At 36.8% G+C, this 13,860-nt stretch overlaps 1 protein-coding gene across 2 annotated transcripts in view; it reads left to right on the top strand.

The window, feature by feature from the left end:
- The window catches only part of TOGARAM1 (TOG array regulator of axonemal microtubules 1), an 81,977-nt gene that overhangs the window by 5,543 nt on the left and 62,574 nt on the right, over positions 1–13,860 (top strand). For both annotated transcript variants that reach the window (XM_080808545.1, XM_080808546.1), the window contains exon 2: positions 11,456–11,612. In XM_080808545.1, coding sequence (XP_080664671.1) covers positions 11,456–11,612 — 157 coding nt within the window. The remainder of the gene's footprint in view (positions 1–11,455; positions 11,613–13,860) is intronic.

The following is a 13,860-nucleotide window of genomic DNA, read 5'->3' on the forward strand; positions in this document are numbered from 1 at the left end:
TGCAGTTGATGGATGTTGACTTATCAGTATCACCCAAAGCCCATATACCATGCCCAGTATTCAGCGTTGTAGTATCATACAGAATAGTTCACTGCCCTGGAAATCTGTGCTCTGCCTCTTCATCCCTCCTTCCTTCCCTCTCAGCAACTGCTGACCTTACTGTCTCCATAGTTCATTTTTCCAGAATGTCATGGCTCCTGGTCTGATTTGTGCTGGCTCTTGCCCAAGTTCTGCTTTAACATTTCCAATCTGCTGTTAATCTGTTACTTCTGTCTTGTCCATGTATAGCACTGGTTGGTGACATTAAACAGCAAAGCTTCCAGAAAAACTCATGACTGTTATATTACATACTCCTGGAGCTCATTTTGAAGATAGACTAGTTTGCATAGAAAGATGATTTTTGTAGTGTAGTGTTAAGAGATAAGTTTACAAGAGGGAAGCAGGGGCTACATTGGAGACCAAAGAATTTAGCTTGTAATTTTGACAGTTGTTTGAGACTATTTGTTTGTTTGGTTTTTGTGGATTTTTTCCCCCATGATTTACTTGGAATAAGTTGTGGTGCTATTTTTTTTTCTTTTTTTCTTTTTTTTTAGAGAAACCAGAGACTGGAGACTTAGAAGATTAGTTAGAATTATACTTATTGGACTAGTTGGTATGAGGTGTTGAGATTTATGAGGATTAGCAGGGCTTCAGGATTAAACTAGAAAGAAAATAATGGATGTAAGAGATATTACAAAACATTTAGTGACCAAGCGTTAGAGGAGAGAGAGAGGAAAATGGATAACAGATTTAAATGAGGTGACCAATGCATAATTGATTCATGAAAACACATAGGAAGTCCCCGAACAAGGAAATTAATTTGGGGGGAAATGAAATTCAAGGGGAAGAAGATAGAATTTGCCAGTTGAGTTTAAAGAATACTATTTGAGAGACAAGAAAGAACTAGAGATACAGATCTTGGAAGTCATGTACTGAGAAGTAATTGCTGAGACTAAGAAGAGATAGGCTCTCCAGTAAAGGCCATCTAATAGAGCAAGAACAGCGTGCTAACATGGTCTTGACATATAGTCCCATTTAGGAAATAGCAATAGGAGATAGAACCAAACAAGGCAAAGAGACAGATGCCTGTGTTGGAAGAAAACCAAGAAAAAACCGTTTTAGAAGTGAAGCAGAAAGTTTCAGAAGTACACCTGTACCATTAAATGCAGGAGAGGTAAAGGAGAAGGAAGACTGAAACATGACTTGTTCTTATATAGTCAGGATGCTACTTGTAAAATAATTCTTGAAGGTATTTTTCTCCTAGTTTTACCTTCCTGAATTTCCTTTTAATAATTTTCTGATTGTAAAAAAGTTGTATGAACTCATTATAGAAAATATGGAAAATATCAAAAAGAACAAAGAAGAAATTTAGATTTTTCAGTAATCTAACTACTGAGAGAGGTATGCTCTGAGTGTTTGACTGCCTGATTCTTTTTTCCATACATGGAGGTCCCTCCTTTCATTTATTCACTTACTCTACCATGAACATTTTTTCCTTTAACATCAAATAATCGGTAGAAGGATCTTTAATACCTATTTTGTATCATATCATATAATATCATGGTCTTTTAACTGCTCTTTTACTTTTGAATATTTAGACTTTTTAATTCTGTTCTTGTCTCCACAATTTGGATGATAGTTTTTGTGCCTGATGAATCAGATCACTGATAACCAAGTTCCTGTGATATTCTAACTTTGCATCTCCTTTTTTTGTTTTTTTTTTTGTGAGTCTTTTAATGAGTTGTTGAGGTCAAGTATCAGGTTTACTAGCTGACTGCCATATTAGCTATATTTTTCCTAACAGATTTCTCTACAATGTAGTGAGAGTTATAGTAGTCAGTAACCTAGACGGAAAAATAAGGAGCATACTGGCTTCGGGTGTATGTAGTTACTAAGTCTGTAGCTTTTTCAGGATGGAAGATATGGTTATTGGAGTGTCGCTGGGACATGGAAAAGAGTGGTTTTAGAAGAATGTTATAGAGACAAAATTTAAAAGTTTATGAAGTAAGTTGATAAGGAAATACAGGCAGTAAACATTTATTCAACATTTTTTGATCATCCACTATATGTAAAGCCAAGTACGAGCTTATAGCCTACTCTTTAAAACACTGTCTAGCATTTCTTCTTGCTATTTAGCATGTGTGAGCCATGCCCTCTTTCTTCTCAATGATGGTAAGCATGATAGGGACTGTTTCTTTTGGTTTTTGTTTTTTGCAACAGTACTAATCATAGTGCTGTACCCACAATTAGTATCAGTAAATATCTTTTAAGTGAGAAAACATGTAAGGGTTTGACAGTGAAAGACAAGACCATGCAAGATATAGCAGGATGAGCTATTACTCTGTTTTATTTTAAAATAAAGAGAGGCAGAAAAAGGAGCCACCTATGAATTCAACATGCCTGCTCTGTATCTTGTACTGTGATAGATGTTAGATATACAAAATACGTAAGATTTGGTCCCTGTAAGCGTATTTGAAAGAGAGAGAGAGGGGCAAGGAATTAATGTTCCTAAATAAGGACTGTGAATGAGTCAAGAACACAGGTGTATATAGGGAGCTTAGCTGAGAGGAGGAAGTCTCTTCCTCTGGAACTGAAGGAAGGTGACTTAGGATACAGAAAAATTCTGAGATAGCAGAGAGGGTGTGTTTTATTTTTAAATCAAAAGAAAGGAAGATATGAGCTCTAGAACAGTGCTTATTAAATTTTAATGTGCATATGATTGACTCAGGATCTTGTTAAAATACAGATTCTCATTCAGTTGGTTTGGAACAGCTTCTGAGACCACATGTCTAATAAGCTCCTAGGTGTTGCTGATGCTCTGATTTGTGAACCAAATCTTGAAAGAAGGGTTCAAATAATACTAAGCTTCCATAGTTTAATAGACTAAGAGACAAGCTGAAAATGGAAAATAAAGGGCTAGGGGTCTGAAAAATGTGGGAAAGATTTAGAATATTAAATATGACAGGCGTTTCTGGGTGGCTCAGTTAAGTGTCTGACTCTTGATTTGAACTCAGGTCATGATTTCAGGGTCGTGGGATCGAGCCCAGAGTTGGGCTCCAAGCTCAGCGAGGAGTCTCCTTGAAATTCTCTCTCCCTCCCCCCCACCTTGCTTGCTCTCTCTCTCTCTCTCTCTCAGTAAATAAATAAAATTAATAAAATACTTAATATGACCAATTTTTAAGGTCAAAATTATTAAGCTGCACTAAAGTATTTGGTGTGAATTAATCCTAAAACTTGAGATTTTTCTTGGATGTTCAGCTGTTTCTAATAAGTAGTCTTTGATTTCTTTTCAAAATATGATTGGAATATCTGAAAGAGAAAAACTCTTGGTTTAAGCATGTCAAAATCATGGATAACCCTGAAAATCATATCTAATGTCATTACAGATATTAGATTGTTTTCCATAAATAGTCATTGATTTTCTTTTTTCTTTTTTTCCTTTTTAATTTTTTTTAAAGTAATCTCAAGTGTCACACACTCTAGTGACTGAACCAGTCAGACGCACCTGATTTTCTTCTTTAAATTTTACTAGTGTGTCTAAAAAATCTGAAAACCATAGTTTTTTGTTTGTTTGTTTGTTTGTTTGTTTTGAGATTTTTTATTTATTTGACAGGGAGACACAGTGAGAGCAGGAACACAAGCAGGGGGAGTGGGAGAGGGAGAAGCAGGGACCCCAATGTGGGGCTCAATCCCAGGACCCTGGGATCATTACCCAAGCCAAAGGCAGCTGCTTAATGACTGAGCCACTCAGGTGCCCCAAAAAACTTAGTTTTAATGCTTGTCAAAATCCTGAACAACCCAAAAGCATATTTGTTCTGTATAGTTGATCTATTTAAAACCTTAAAAATAATTTTAAAATCAATTTTTAGAAATAAACCTTAAAAACATATTAAATAAGACAATGTATATTTATATATATATTTTTTTCCATCTTAAAAAAAGCTATAACAATGCCCTTGATAAGTGGACAGCATGTATCCATTACCTTGTATTATATTTTTATTTCCCTGTAAGTTTTTAACCTAGAACCATGTCTGCTGTATATATTAAATGCAACCTTACTCAAAGAAATCAACTTTATTTCCTCAGAGATGCAGAAAAAACTGAAAGTCATGTAACCAAAATATTAGCTTTCATTCTCTCTGAGTACATATTTCATATGCTTTTACAGTGATTTAAGTGGCAATAAACATGTATTTAACATCATCCAAAGGTATTTCTATATCCTTTAATCTGTTTAATTGATGGTTATTCAATAATGTATAAGAGACAAGGGTAAATTAAAAATATATTTGGTGAGCACTGATTTGCATATTTTTCTTATTTTTAAGTTCAGGATCTAAAGATTTTTCATTAATTCAATTTTATATTAGTCTAAAATCTTAAGATTAAGTAAGGGTTTGAAAATTATAACAAGCTATATATTAATCATTATAGGATTATATGATATAGAATCATATACAATATAGGCATTATAGGAATTGATCCCTTTTAATAAAGATATCTATTATAAAATTTAATTGAACTATGATTTTACATTTTTTTTAAAGATTTTATTTATTTATTTGACAGACAGAGATCACAAGTAGCCAGAGAGGCAGGCAGAGAGAGAGGAAGAAGCAGGCTCCCTGCTGAGCAGAGAGTCTGATGAGGGGCTCCATCCCAGGACCCTGGGATCATGACCTGAGCTGAAGGCAGAGGCTTTAATCCACTGAGCCACCCAGACGCCCCTATGATTTTTTTTTTTTAAAGGAGCTATATTAATATACCCAACCTGTGAAGCCAGTGTAGGAACTTACGGAAATTTGAGTTCCTGGGGCACTGAAACTGGAGTTTTATTTCTTCAAAGTGATATGTTTAAAAGGATTTTATATGAACTTTTTCTATATAATTATATACCAGATATTAAAACTTTAAAGTTTAAGAACATTTTTTTCTTGGTTAACCAAGGTCATTAATTAAACTTACAGCTAGTCTATGTTTTCCCTTGAATGTACAGCTTGTGGCAAGACCATTGTTTGCCTTAAATAAACAGTACCCTTCAAATCATAACAAGTAAAGAAATCCTAGAAGTCTTGCGTTTTATTTAATTTAATGCGATATAAGCACTTACCCTCTTTAAAGATTTTATTATGTCATTTGAAGCAGTGTTTCATTTGATTTTATTCTGATTAATACAATCTACACATAGACATGATATACCAATCCATTTGCTCAAAAACATTTTATATTCATAAAATGGAAAATTTTTACCTTCTGAATAACTTAGAGGATCTAATTATGATAAAGCAGCAAAATTTAAGGTAGAAGCAGGTGCCAGGCTATTAATGTTGACCAGCTAAAGAAACAAAAACACTTAATTACCATTAGATTCATCATTGTTGAGTATGTTGGTTGTAAATATATCTACCACAAATTCATTGAGATTCTTTCCCTGAATAGTTGCAATCCAGTTCTCCTCTACTTGCATGTGTGTAGGCTTAATGACTCAATTCTAACAAATAAGGGAGCAATAATGGTGTGTGACTTCAGAAACTAGGTCATAAAAAGGCACTGCAGCTTGCATCTTGGGTGTTGTCTTTCTTGGATTGCTTGCTCTGTAGGAAGACAGCTGCCCGATCATGAGCAGCCCTCTAGAGAGACCCAGATAGGGAGGAACTGAGGCCTCCTGACAGTAGCCACTGAGTGAAGTTAGTGATCCTCCACTCTCAGTCAAACCTTCTAGTGACAGCAGCTTTGCCAGTATCTTGATAGTAGCATCCAGGATACATAAACCATCCAGTTAAGCCACTTGTAAATCTGTGATCCACAGAAAAAAGATAATAAATATTCATTGTCTTAAGCTACTGTGCTCCAGGATAATGCATTTTATAGCAGTAGATAACTAATTGACTAAGAATTGTGATTCCCAAGGATTTGGAGAGACATTCTTTTTTTCCCAATGTCCATATCTTATACAGAAATGGCATTGAATTTTCTTAGTTTTTAAAAAAGCTAAACTTGCTTGAGGTTTGGAAAACTGTGAAATACTGTTTTGTTTGGCTTTTGGAAATCATTATTTCTCTGAATGTGTCTAATTTATAATTAAACTTCTTTACTGTCCTTTAGCCTCAGAGTTCTAAAGTAATATTAATTTATAGTTACTCAGTTATTTAGAGAAATTGAAGAAAGCTGACCACTGCATCCATTGAATGTTATAGATTTTGTTTCCTTTCATCTTTGCTATAGGAATTTGATTTTTGTAGATATTAACAGGTAGATATTGGGCCCATTCTAAGTAAACATGAAAAAACCCCAAGTTTTGGATGGGGAAAAAGAGATCTGGTTATTAGAGTAAAGGAGCTCATATCAGTACATTTAAAAATACTTAAACAGGGGGCACGTGGGTGGCTCAGTCAGTTAAGCATCTGCTTCGGCTCCGGTCATGATCTCAGCATGCTGGGATCGAGTCCCACATTGGGCTCTCTGCTCAGTGGAGAGTCTGCTTCTCCTTCTCCCACTGCTGCTCCCACTGCTTGTACTCTCTCGCTCACGCACTTTCTCTTTCTCTCTCAAATAGTCTTTAAAAATAAATAAATATAGTAAAAATTTAAAAAATACTTAAAATGAGGGGCGCCTGGGTGGCTCAGCGGGTCAAAGCCTCTGCCTTCGGCTCAGGTCATGATCCCAGGGTCTTGGGATCGAGCCCCATGTCGGGCTCTCTGCTCAGCAGGGAGCCTGCTTCCTCCTCTCTCTCTCTGCCTGCTTCTCTGCCTACTTGTGATTTCTGACTGTCAAATTAATAAATAAAATCTTAAAAAAAAATCTGATTGACTTTATAAAAAATACTTAAAATGAAACAAGAGGGGACTGAAGAGGGAGGCAAACTATAAGAGACTCTTAATCTCAGGAAACAAACTGAGGGCTGCTGGATGGGGGGGAAGGGGTAAAGGGATACGGTGGCTAGGTGATGGACACTGGGGAAGGTATGTGCTATGGTGAGTGCTTTGATTGTACAAGACTGATGATTCGAAGACCTGTACCCCTGAAACAAATAATACATTATATGTTAATTTAAAAAAATACTTAAAACAGAGCACACCCCATCGAGATTGCAGATTCCCTATTAGCTCCCTGCTATCTAGCAGAAATCACATAATAGATCATAAAATCAAAACCCGTTTCTACCACTGCTGCCATCTGTGTGGAAGCTATTGTCCATGTGTCCAATTAAAGTCAGAACCAGAAAGAGGCTTTACCAAGAATCAGATTCACTGTGCAAGAGCCATATCGCTCAGTCAGTTACATGAGGAAAGGTTAACTGGACTCATGGGCCCAAGTCTCAGAAAAGGTACGCTTGCAGGTTGTGTGTTTGATTCTCATTTTGGACCCAGAAAAGCAGCATATTAGTGAAATTTCCAGAAATAAACATCAAGGAGTCAGAAATACTTAGTTTGTTATTTGCAATGCCGTTTGTGTTCTTACATGTAAGAGAATCAGCTAATTGGCTAAATAAAGGGAGAACTAGAAATAGTCTCGTTTACATATTTTGTGGGTAAACTGGTTAGCTGACAGCTACAGAAAGTTCAGTTTGGGTATTCTGCCTTGTGTGGGAAGCCTATGGATATTAAAGAAACCATCATTTTAGTTGTTTTAAAAAGGTATTTAAGCTGTGTAACATGTGATAACACTTCTAAGGTCTGCCGGTCCCCTTCAGTCAGCACTGCTACCTTAAGCCAGATATGCGCCATTTCTGTCATTGGAATTTCTTCCTTATCATTAAAAAAAATTTTCTTGAAAGCAACCAAATGTTCCATAATAAGAGAATGGCATGTCTAGTCAATGGAATACTATGCAGCCTCTAAAAATGTACAAGGATGTGTACATAACAATGTTCACTACAAGATTATAATACTGAGAAGTTGTGACATAGAAAATGTCTATCAGTAGGGAACTATGAGTTCAACAATAATGCAAAATACTGGGCAACCGTTAGAAAGAATAAGCAGATATGTATGGATTACGTGAAAGGATGTCTACAATATGATGAGCACTTACTGTGTGCCAGAGTATTATGGGATCTATTTTTGTTTCTTAAGAATACATTATTGAGAGTTGCGGGGTGGCTTCCTCGATTAAACCTCGACTCTCCATTTTTGGCTCAGGTCATGATTTCAGGATTGTGAGATGAGCCTCTCGTCTGATTCCACACTGAGCAGGGAGTCTGCTGGAGATTCTCTCCCTCTTCCTCTGTGTCCCCATTCCCTCACATGTATGTACGTGTACTCTCTCTAAAGTGAATGGATAAGTCTTTTTTAAAAAAATAGTTTTTGGAGGTATGTTTATATATAGAAAAAGACCTGTTAAAGAGTTTATCATCAAAATTCTAATGAAAAAGTTACCAAAGAAGAATTTTGTATCTTACTTACTTCTATATTTTTTGCTTTTTTTTTTTTTTACAATAAGCAGTTTACTGCTTTTGTAATTGAAGTTTATAGCATTTATAAGAGGTTTTAGCAACATGGAAGTAGTTTTATGATAATGTTAAGTAAAAAAGTGAGATATAAAACTTCGTATCTAGTAACACAACCAAGTTTTCTTCAAGTGTTTTGAAAAACACAAAGATGGGGTACCTGGTGGCTCAGATGGTTAAGCCTCTGCCTTCGGCTCAGGTCGTGATTCTGGGGTCCTGAGATGGAGCCCCACATAGAGCTCCTTGCTCAGTGGAGAACCTGCTTCTCCCTCTCCCACTCCCCCTGCTTGTGCTCTCTTTCTCTTTAAAAAAAAAAAGAATAAGTCAAGCAGACAAGCAGAGAGAGTCAAGTATCATATGGTTTCACTTACTTGTGGAGCATAAGGAATAGCACGGAGGACATTGGGAGGTGGAGAGGAGAAGTGAGATGGGGGAAATTGGAGGGGGAGACAAATCATGAGAAACTGTGGACTCTGAGAAACAAACTGAGGGTTTTGGAGGGGAGGGTGTGGGGTGTTTGGTAAGCCTGGTGGCGGGTATTAAGGAGGGCATGTATTGCATGGAGCACTAGGTGTGGTGCATAAATCCATAAATTTTGGAGCACTGAAAAGAAATAAAATAAAATAAAATGGAAAAAAATATAAAGTTTTCAAGGTGCAAAAAAAAAAAGAAAGAAAAACACAGAGATGTTTCAGAAGGAGACTTTAGGTAATCAGAAATAAATTTTTTTTTTTTTTTTTTAAGAGAGAGAGAGAGCGCATGAGCAAGTGAGCAAGTAGGGTGGGAGGTGCAGGGGGAGAGAGAGAATCTTAAGCAGGCTCCATGGCCAGCATGGAGCCCAATGCAAGGCTCCATTTCATGACCCTGGGATCATGACCTGAGCTGAAATCAGGAGTCATGTGCTTATCCGGCAGAGCCACCCAGGAGCCCCAAATATTTTCAGAAGCAAAGCTTATTAATCCCTGACTGACTTCTACATCCTTGAAAATTCCCCACTCACACATATTCTCCATCACTATCTCTGTTCCCGTATTCATATCCCCATCCCTGCCATCACCACTAGTTGTTGTATTATCTGGCATACACACTAATGTTCTGTTCTCTAAGGAGAAATTAATGACGGAGTAAACCTAATATAAAATGTATCCCAGGGACACCTGGGTGGCTCAGTCTGTTAAGTGTTTGACTCTCCATCTCAGCTGAGGTCTTGATCTCAGAGTCAGGAGTTCAGGCCCTGTGTTGGGCTCCTTGCTGGGCATATGGAGCCCACCTAAAGAAAAAAAAATGTATTCCCTACTGTAGGATTATTTCTGGATTACTCACTATTTTAACTGGGTTAGTATGTCTTAATGTGTCTAATCAAAAGTTGACTGTAATTGGTTTCATTTTTATCCCATTTAATATAAACTACTGTATAATCAGTCATAGAAATTATAATACTGTACTCTGAGAAAGTGAAGTCAGGTTTTTTTCATTTCAGGCATTATTTATTTTTCTTTGGTATTTTCTGGGTTAATTTTTGAAGACGTTAACTCGTTTTTCACAAAATTTGTTAAGGAAAAACAGGTTATCCGAGGATTTGGTAGTTCATAGTCTTGTAATAGTCAAGTAGCAAAGAAGTTTTCAAATAGACATATCTTTAATTTTATTGCTTTTCATTGTTATTTGATATTTGGCAAAGTTTGCAAAGAAGCATACTGAGAAGGCTTATAGCTAACTACATGTCTAGATTTGATTGTGTCTGTAAGCTTCAAATAAATATAAAGGCAGTAAATATAATTTCTGTTCATTCATCTTTTTTTTTTTTTTTAGTTTTTAAGTTTACATATTTATTTATTTATTTATTTTTAAATAATTTCTATACCCAACATGCAGCTCGAACTCGCACCCCCAGGATCAAGAGTCACATGCTCTTTTGACTGAGCCAGCCAGGCACCACTGTTCTCTCAGTTTTTAAAATATGCTATAGCCATATTGAATGTGAAGTGATCCAGAACAATTGAGGTCGTCATTGGGAAAGTATTCTGAACACTTGGGGGCGCCTGGGTGGCTCAGTGAGTTAAACCTCTGCCTTTGGCTCAGGTCATGATCTCAGGGTCTTGGGATTGAGGCCCGCGTCAGGCTCTCTGCTCATCAGGAAGCCTGCTTCTCCCTCTCTGCCTGCCTCTCTGCCTACTTGTGGTACCTCTCTCTCTCTCTCTGTCAATAAATAAATAAAAATCTTTTAAAAAAAAGAAAAGAAAAAAAAGAATTCTGAACACTTGAATCATGCTCTCATTTAGTTCTTTAACTATGATTGTTCTTTAACTTCAGAATTCTGTCCTATAGCACTTTTGTACCTTAAGGATCAAAAGGGGAATGTGAACAAAAAAATTGGATACTATAAAGTACTAGACATATGTAAAGTATCGGGCACTTGGTTTCAACTAAAAAATCTATCCTAAGAAAACCTCCTAAGGGAACTGTGACATAGGTTACCATTTTTATTTGGGCTACAGAATACGGATAGTAAATTTGTCACAGTAAGACTAGAAGAGTGGAGTGCTTACTGGTTCAGTGACCTTCAGTTGGCATTTACTGTGTAATACTCAAGGACGGCATAGTGTGACAGTCTACACTCCTAAATCAGAAATGTTCTTTGCTGTATTCAAGTTGTCTTTTAATTCTTTCTGTCATTTACATTCTTTACTTCCCAGCTGCCAGATTTGTACTTTAGGAAGGTAAGGTTCGAAAAGGTTTGGGGTAAAATAATAAGAAAGAGACAAAAATTTAGCATTGCTATCATGGAATGAAAAATACTGTTAGTGTACCAAACGATATTTGGATGTTTATTTGTATCATTGTATATTTGATAAATTTAGTATTTTTAATCTGAATTTCATAATTGAGTCTAAATTATTCTGTCATATTTGTTACCAAGAAGATGTAACAGATATTTGATAATTTTTTATTCTCTTCTTATAGTTTTCAGCATATGATTTCATCCCATCTCCAAAATTAAAGCCCTCTCAAGGAATGCCAGTAAATGATGATTTATGTTTTAGCAGAAAAAGAGTGTCAAGAAACTTATTTCAGAATAGTCGAGATTATAACCCAGATTCTCTTCCTGTATGTGCTGCTGGTAAGTAAAAGGTCCAGGTAATGGACATGTTGAAACTATCTTAAAGGTTTCTCTAAAGTTAATAATTTCTTTAAGAGCTCAAAGAATTTGGGGCGCCTGGGTTGCTCAGTGGGTTAAAGCCTCTGCCTTCGGCTCAGGTCATGATCTCAGAGTCCTGGGATTGAGCCCCGCATCGGGCTCTCTGCTTGGCAGGGAGCCTGCTTCCCTTCCCCTCTCTCTGCCTGCCTCTCTGCCTACTTGTGATCTCTGTCTGTCAAATAAATAAATAAAATCTTAAAAAAAAAAAAAATCTTAAAAAAAAAAAAGAGCTCAAAGAATTTATAATCTAGTAGACAATTCAGATTCAGTAAGTATTTGTTAAAGATCTGATAGGAATGCGACACCTGGGTGCCTTAGTCCATTGAGTGTCCAACTCTTAATTTTGGCTCAGGTCGTGATTTCAGGGTCATGAGATCAAGCGCTATGTTGTTTGTGCCTGCTCACACACTCTCTCTCTCTATATCTCAAAAAAAAAAAAAAAATCTAATAAGAATGGACACTTTGACATAATTGTCTCCTAAGATTCTGGGAGGGTTTCTCACTGAAACCCTTTAAGTACTAATGTCAGGCAGTATTTACTTAATCAACAATCCATATTTATTGAGTGTCTCCTATGTGTCAGATATTTTACTAGGAACTGGGGATATGGCAGTCAACAAAAGAGGGAAAACTTTCTTCGTAATAAATCTTGCATTCTAATTGGAGCAAAGCAGACATTAAATAAATGCAAAGCATAGTAGGTTAGATGGTGATAAATGCTATGGAGAAAAATAAAGCAAAGAAGCGAAAATGGAGAAAGTGCTATTTTAAATAATATGGTGAAAGAAGGCCACATTCAGAAAGAGAATATTTGAAGCAAACCACACAAGTATCAAGAGAGAAGAAAAATAATTACAGGAAGAGGGAATAGTACAGAATGCAGAACATGTTTTAGAAAGATCAAAGAGGCTAGTTAGTCTGGAATGAAATCGGTAAGGGGTAGAGAAGTAGAAAATGAAATTAAAGAGGTAATAAGGGTGCTTATTTATAAGGTCTAGTGGACTATTGAATGAACTCTGGCTTTTACCCTGAGTGAGGAACATTTTGAGAAAAGAGGTAACATATGTTGCCTTATGTTTTCTAGTCATGTTTTGGATGTTACATTTGAAATAGAGCTAAGCAAGGGCACCCGGGTGGCTCAGTCAGTCAAGTGTCCAACTCTTGATTTTGGCTCAGGTCATGAACCTCACTGTGGTGATACCCAGTCCCAGGTCTGGGTCCATGCTCAGAGGGAGTCTGCTTGAGATTCTCTCCCTCTTCCTCTGCCTTTCCTGCCCCCCCAATCTCCCTCAAATAAATAAATCTATCTTTAAAAAATAAATAAATAGACTTAAGGAGGGCAAGGATGAAAACAGGGTAGAGTTGGTGGAGGTTTAACCAGGCTAGCAGTGAATGTAGTGAAAGCAGTTAGATACTGACCATATGTCATAGGTAGAGTTGATATGATCTGCTGATGGATTGGGTATGGAATGTGTGAGAGAGAGAAGTAAAGAGTGCTCTCAGGTTTTTTGGCCAGAGCAACAGAAAGATGTTTGTCTAGGTAAGTGTTATAGAAAGTAAATATTATGGTAGTTTAAAGGACATGGTCATCGTCATGGGCCATATCAGTTAGAAAAGGCACTGAAGAGATAATTATAATGCATCTTTTGAGGATGTATATGATACAAGCAGTTAGAGGTGAGTTGTGAGGAGAGCAGAGGTTTACATTAGGAATGGGCTTGGGATATTCTAGAAGCTGTGTGAAGACATGATTCATTTTATTTTTTTTTAAAGATTTTATTTATTTATTTGACAGAGAGAGAGAGAGATCACAAGTAGGCGGAGAGGCAGGCAGAGAGATAGGAGGAAGCAGGCTCCCTGCTGAGCAGAGAGCCCGATGCGGGGCTCGATCCCAGGACCCTGGGATCATGACCTGAGCCGAAGGCAGAGGCTTTAACCCACTGAGCCACCCAGGCGCCCCGACATGATTCATTTTAGATGGTTGAGAAAAAATTTGGGTATGGAGAACCCTTGTGTACTAGGCTCAGAAATTTGAACTCATGCTTATAAGCTACATGGAACTAATGGGAGATTGTTTTCATTAAGGAAAAGAGAAGCTAGGGTGATAAGGTTGGTTACAAATCAAATAGAAATAATCAGGAAAATATGACCACTGGATATAGAAGATGAA

This window comes from Martes martes (genome assembly GCF_963455335.1).
Source record: "Martes martes genome assembly, chromosome: 7".
NCBI classification, from domain to species: domain Eukaryota; kingdom Metazoa; phylum Chordata; class Mammalia; order Carnivora; family Mustelidae; genus Martes; species Martes martes.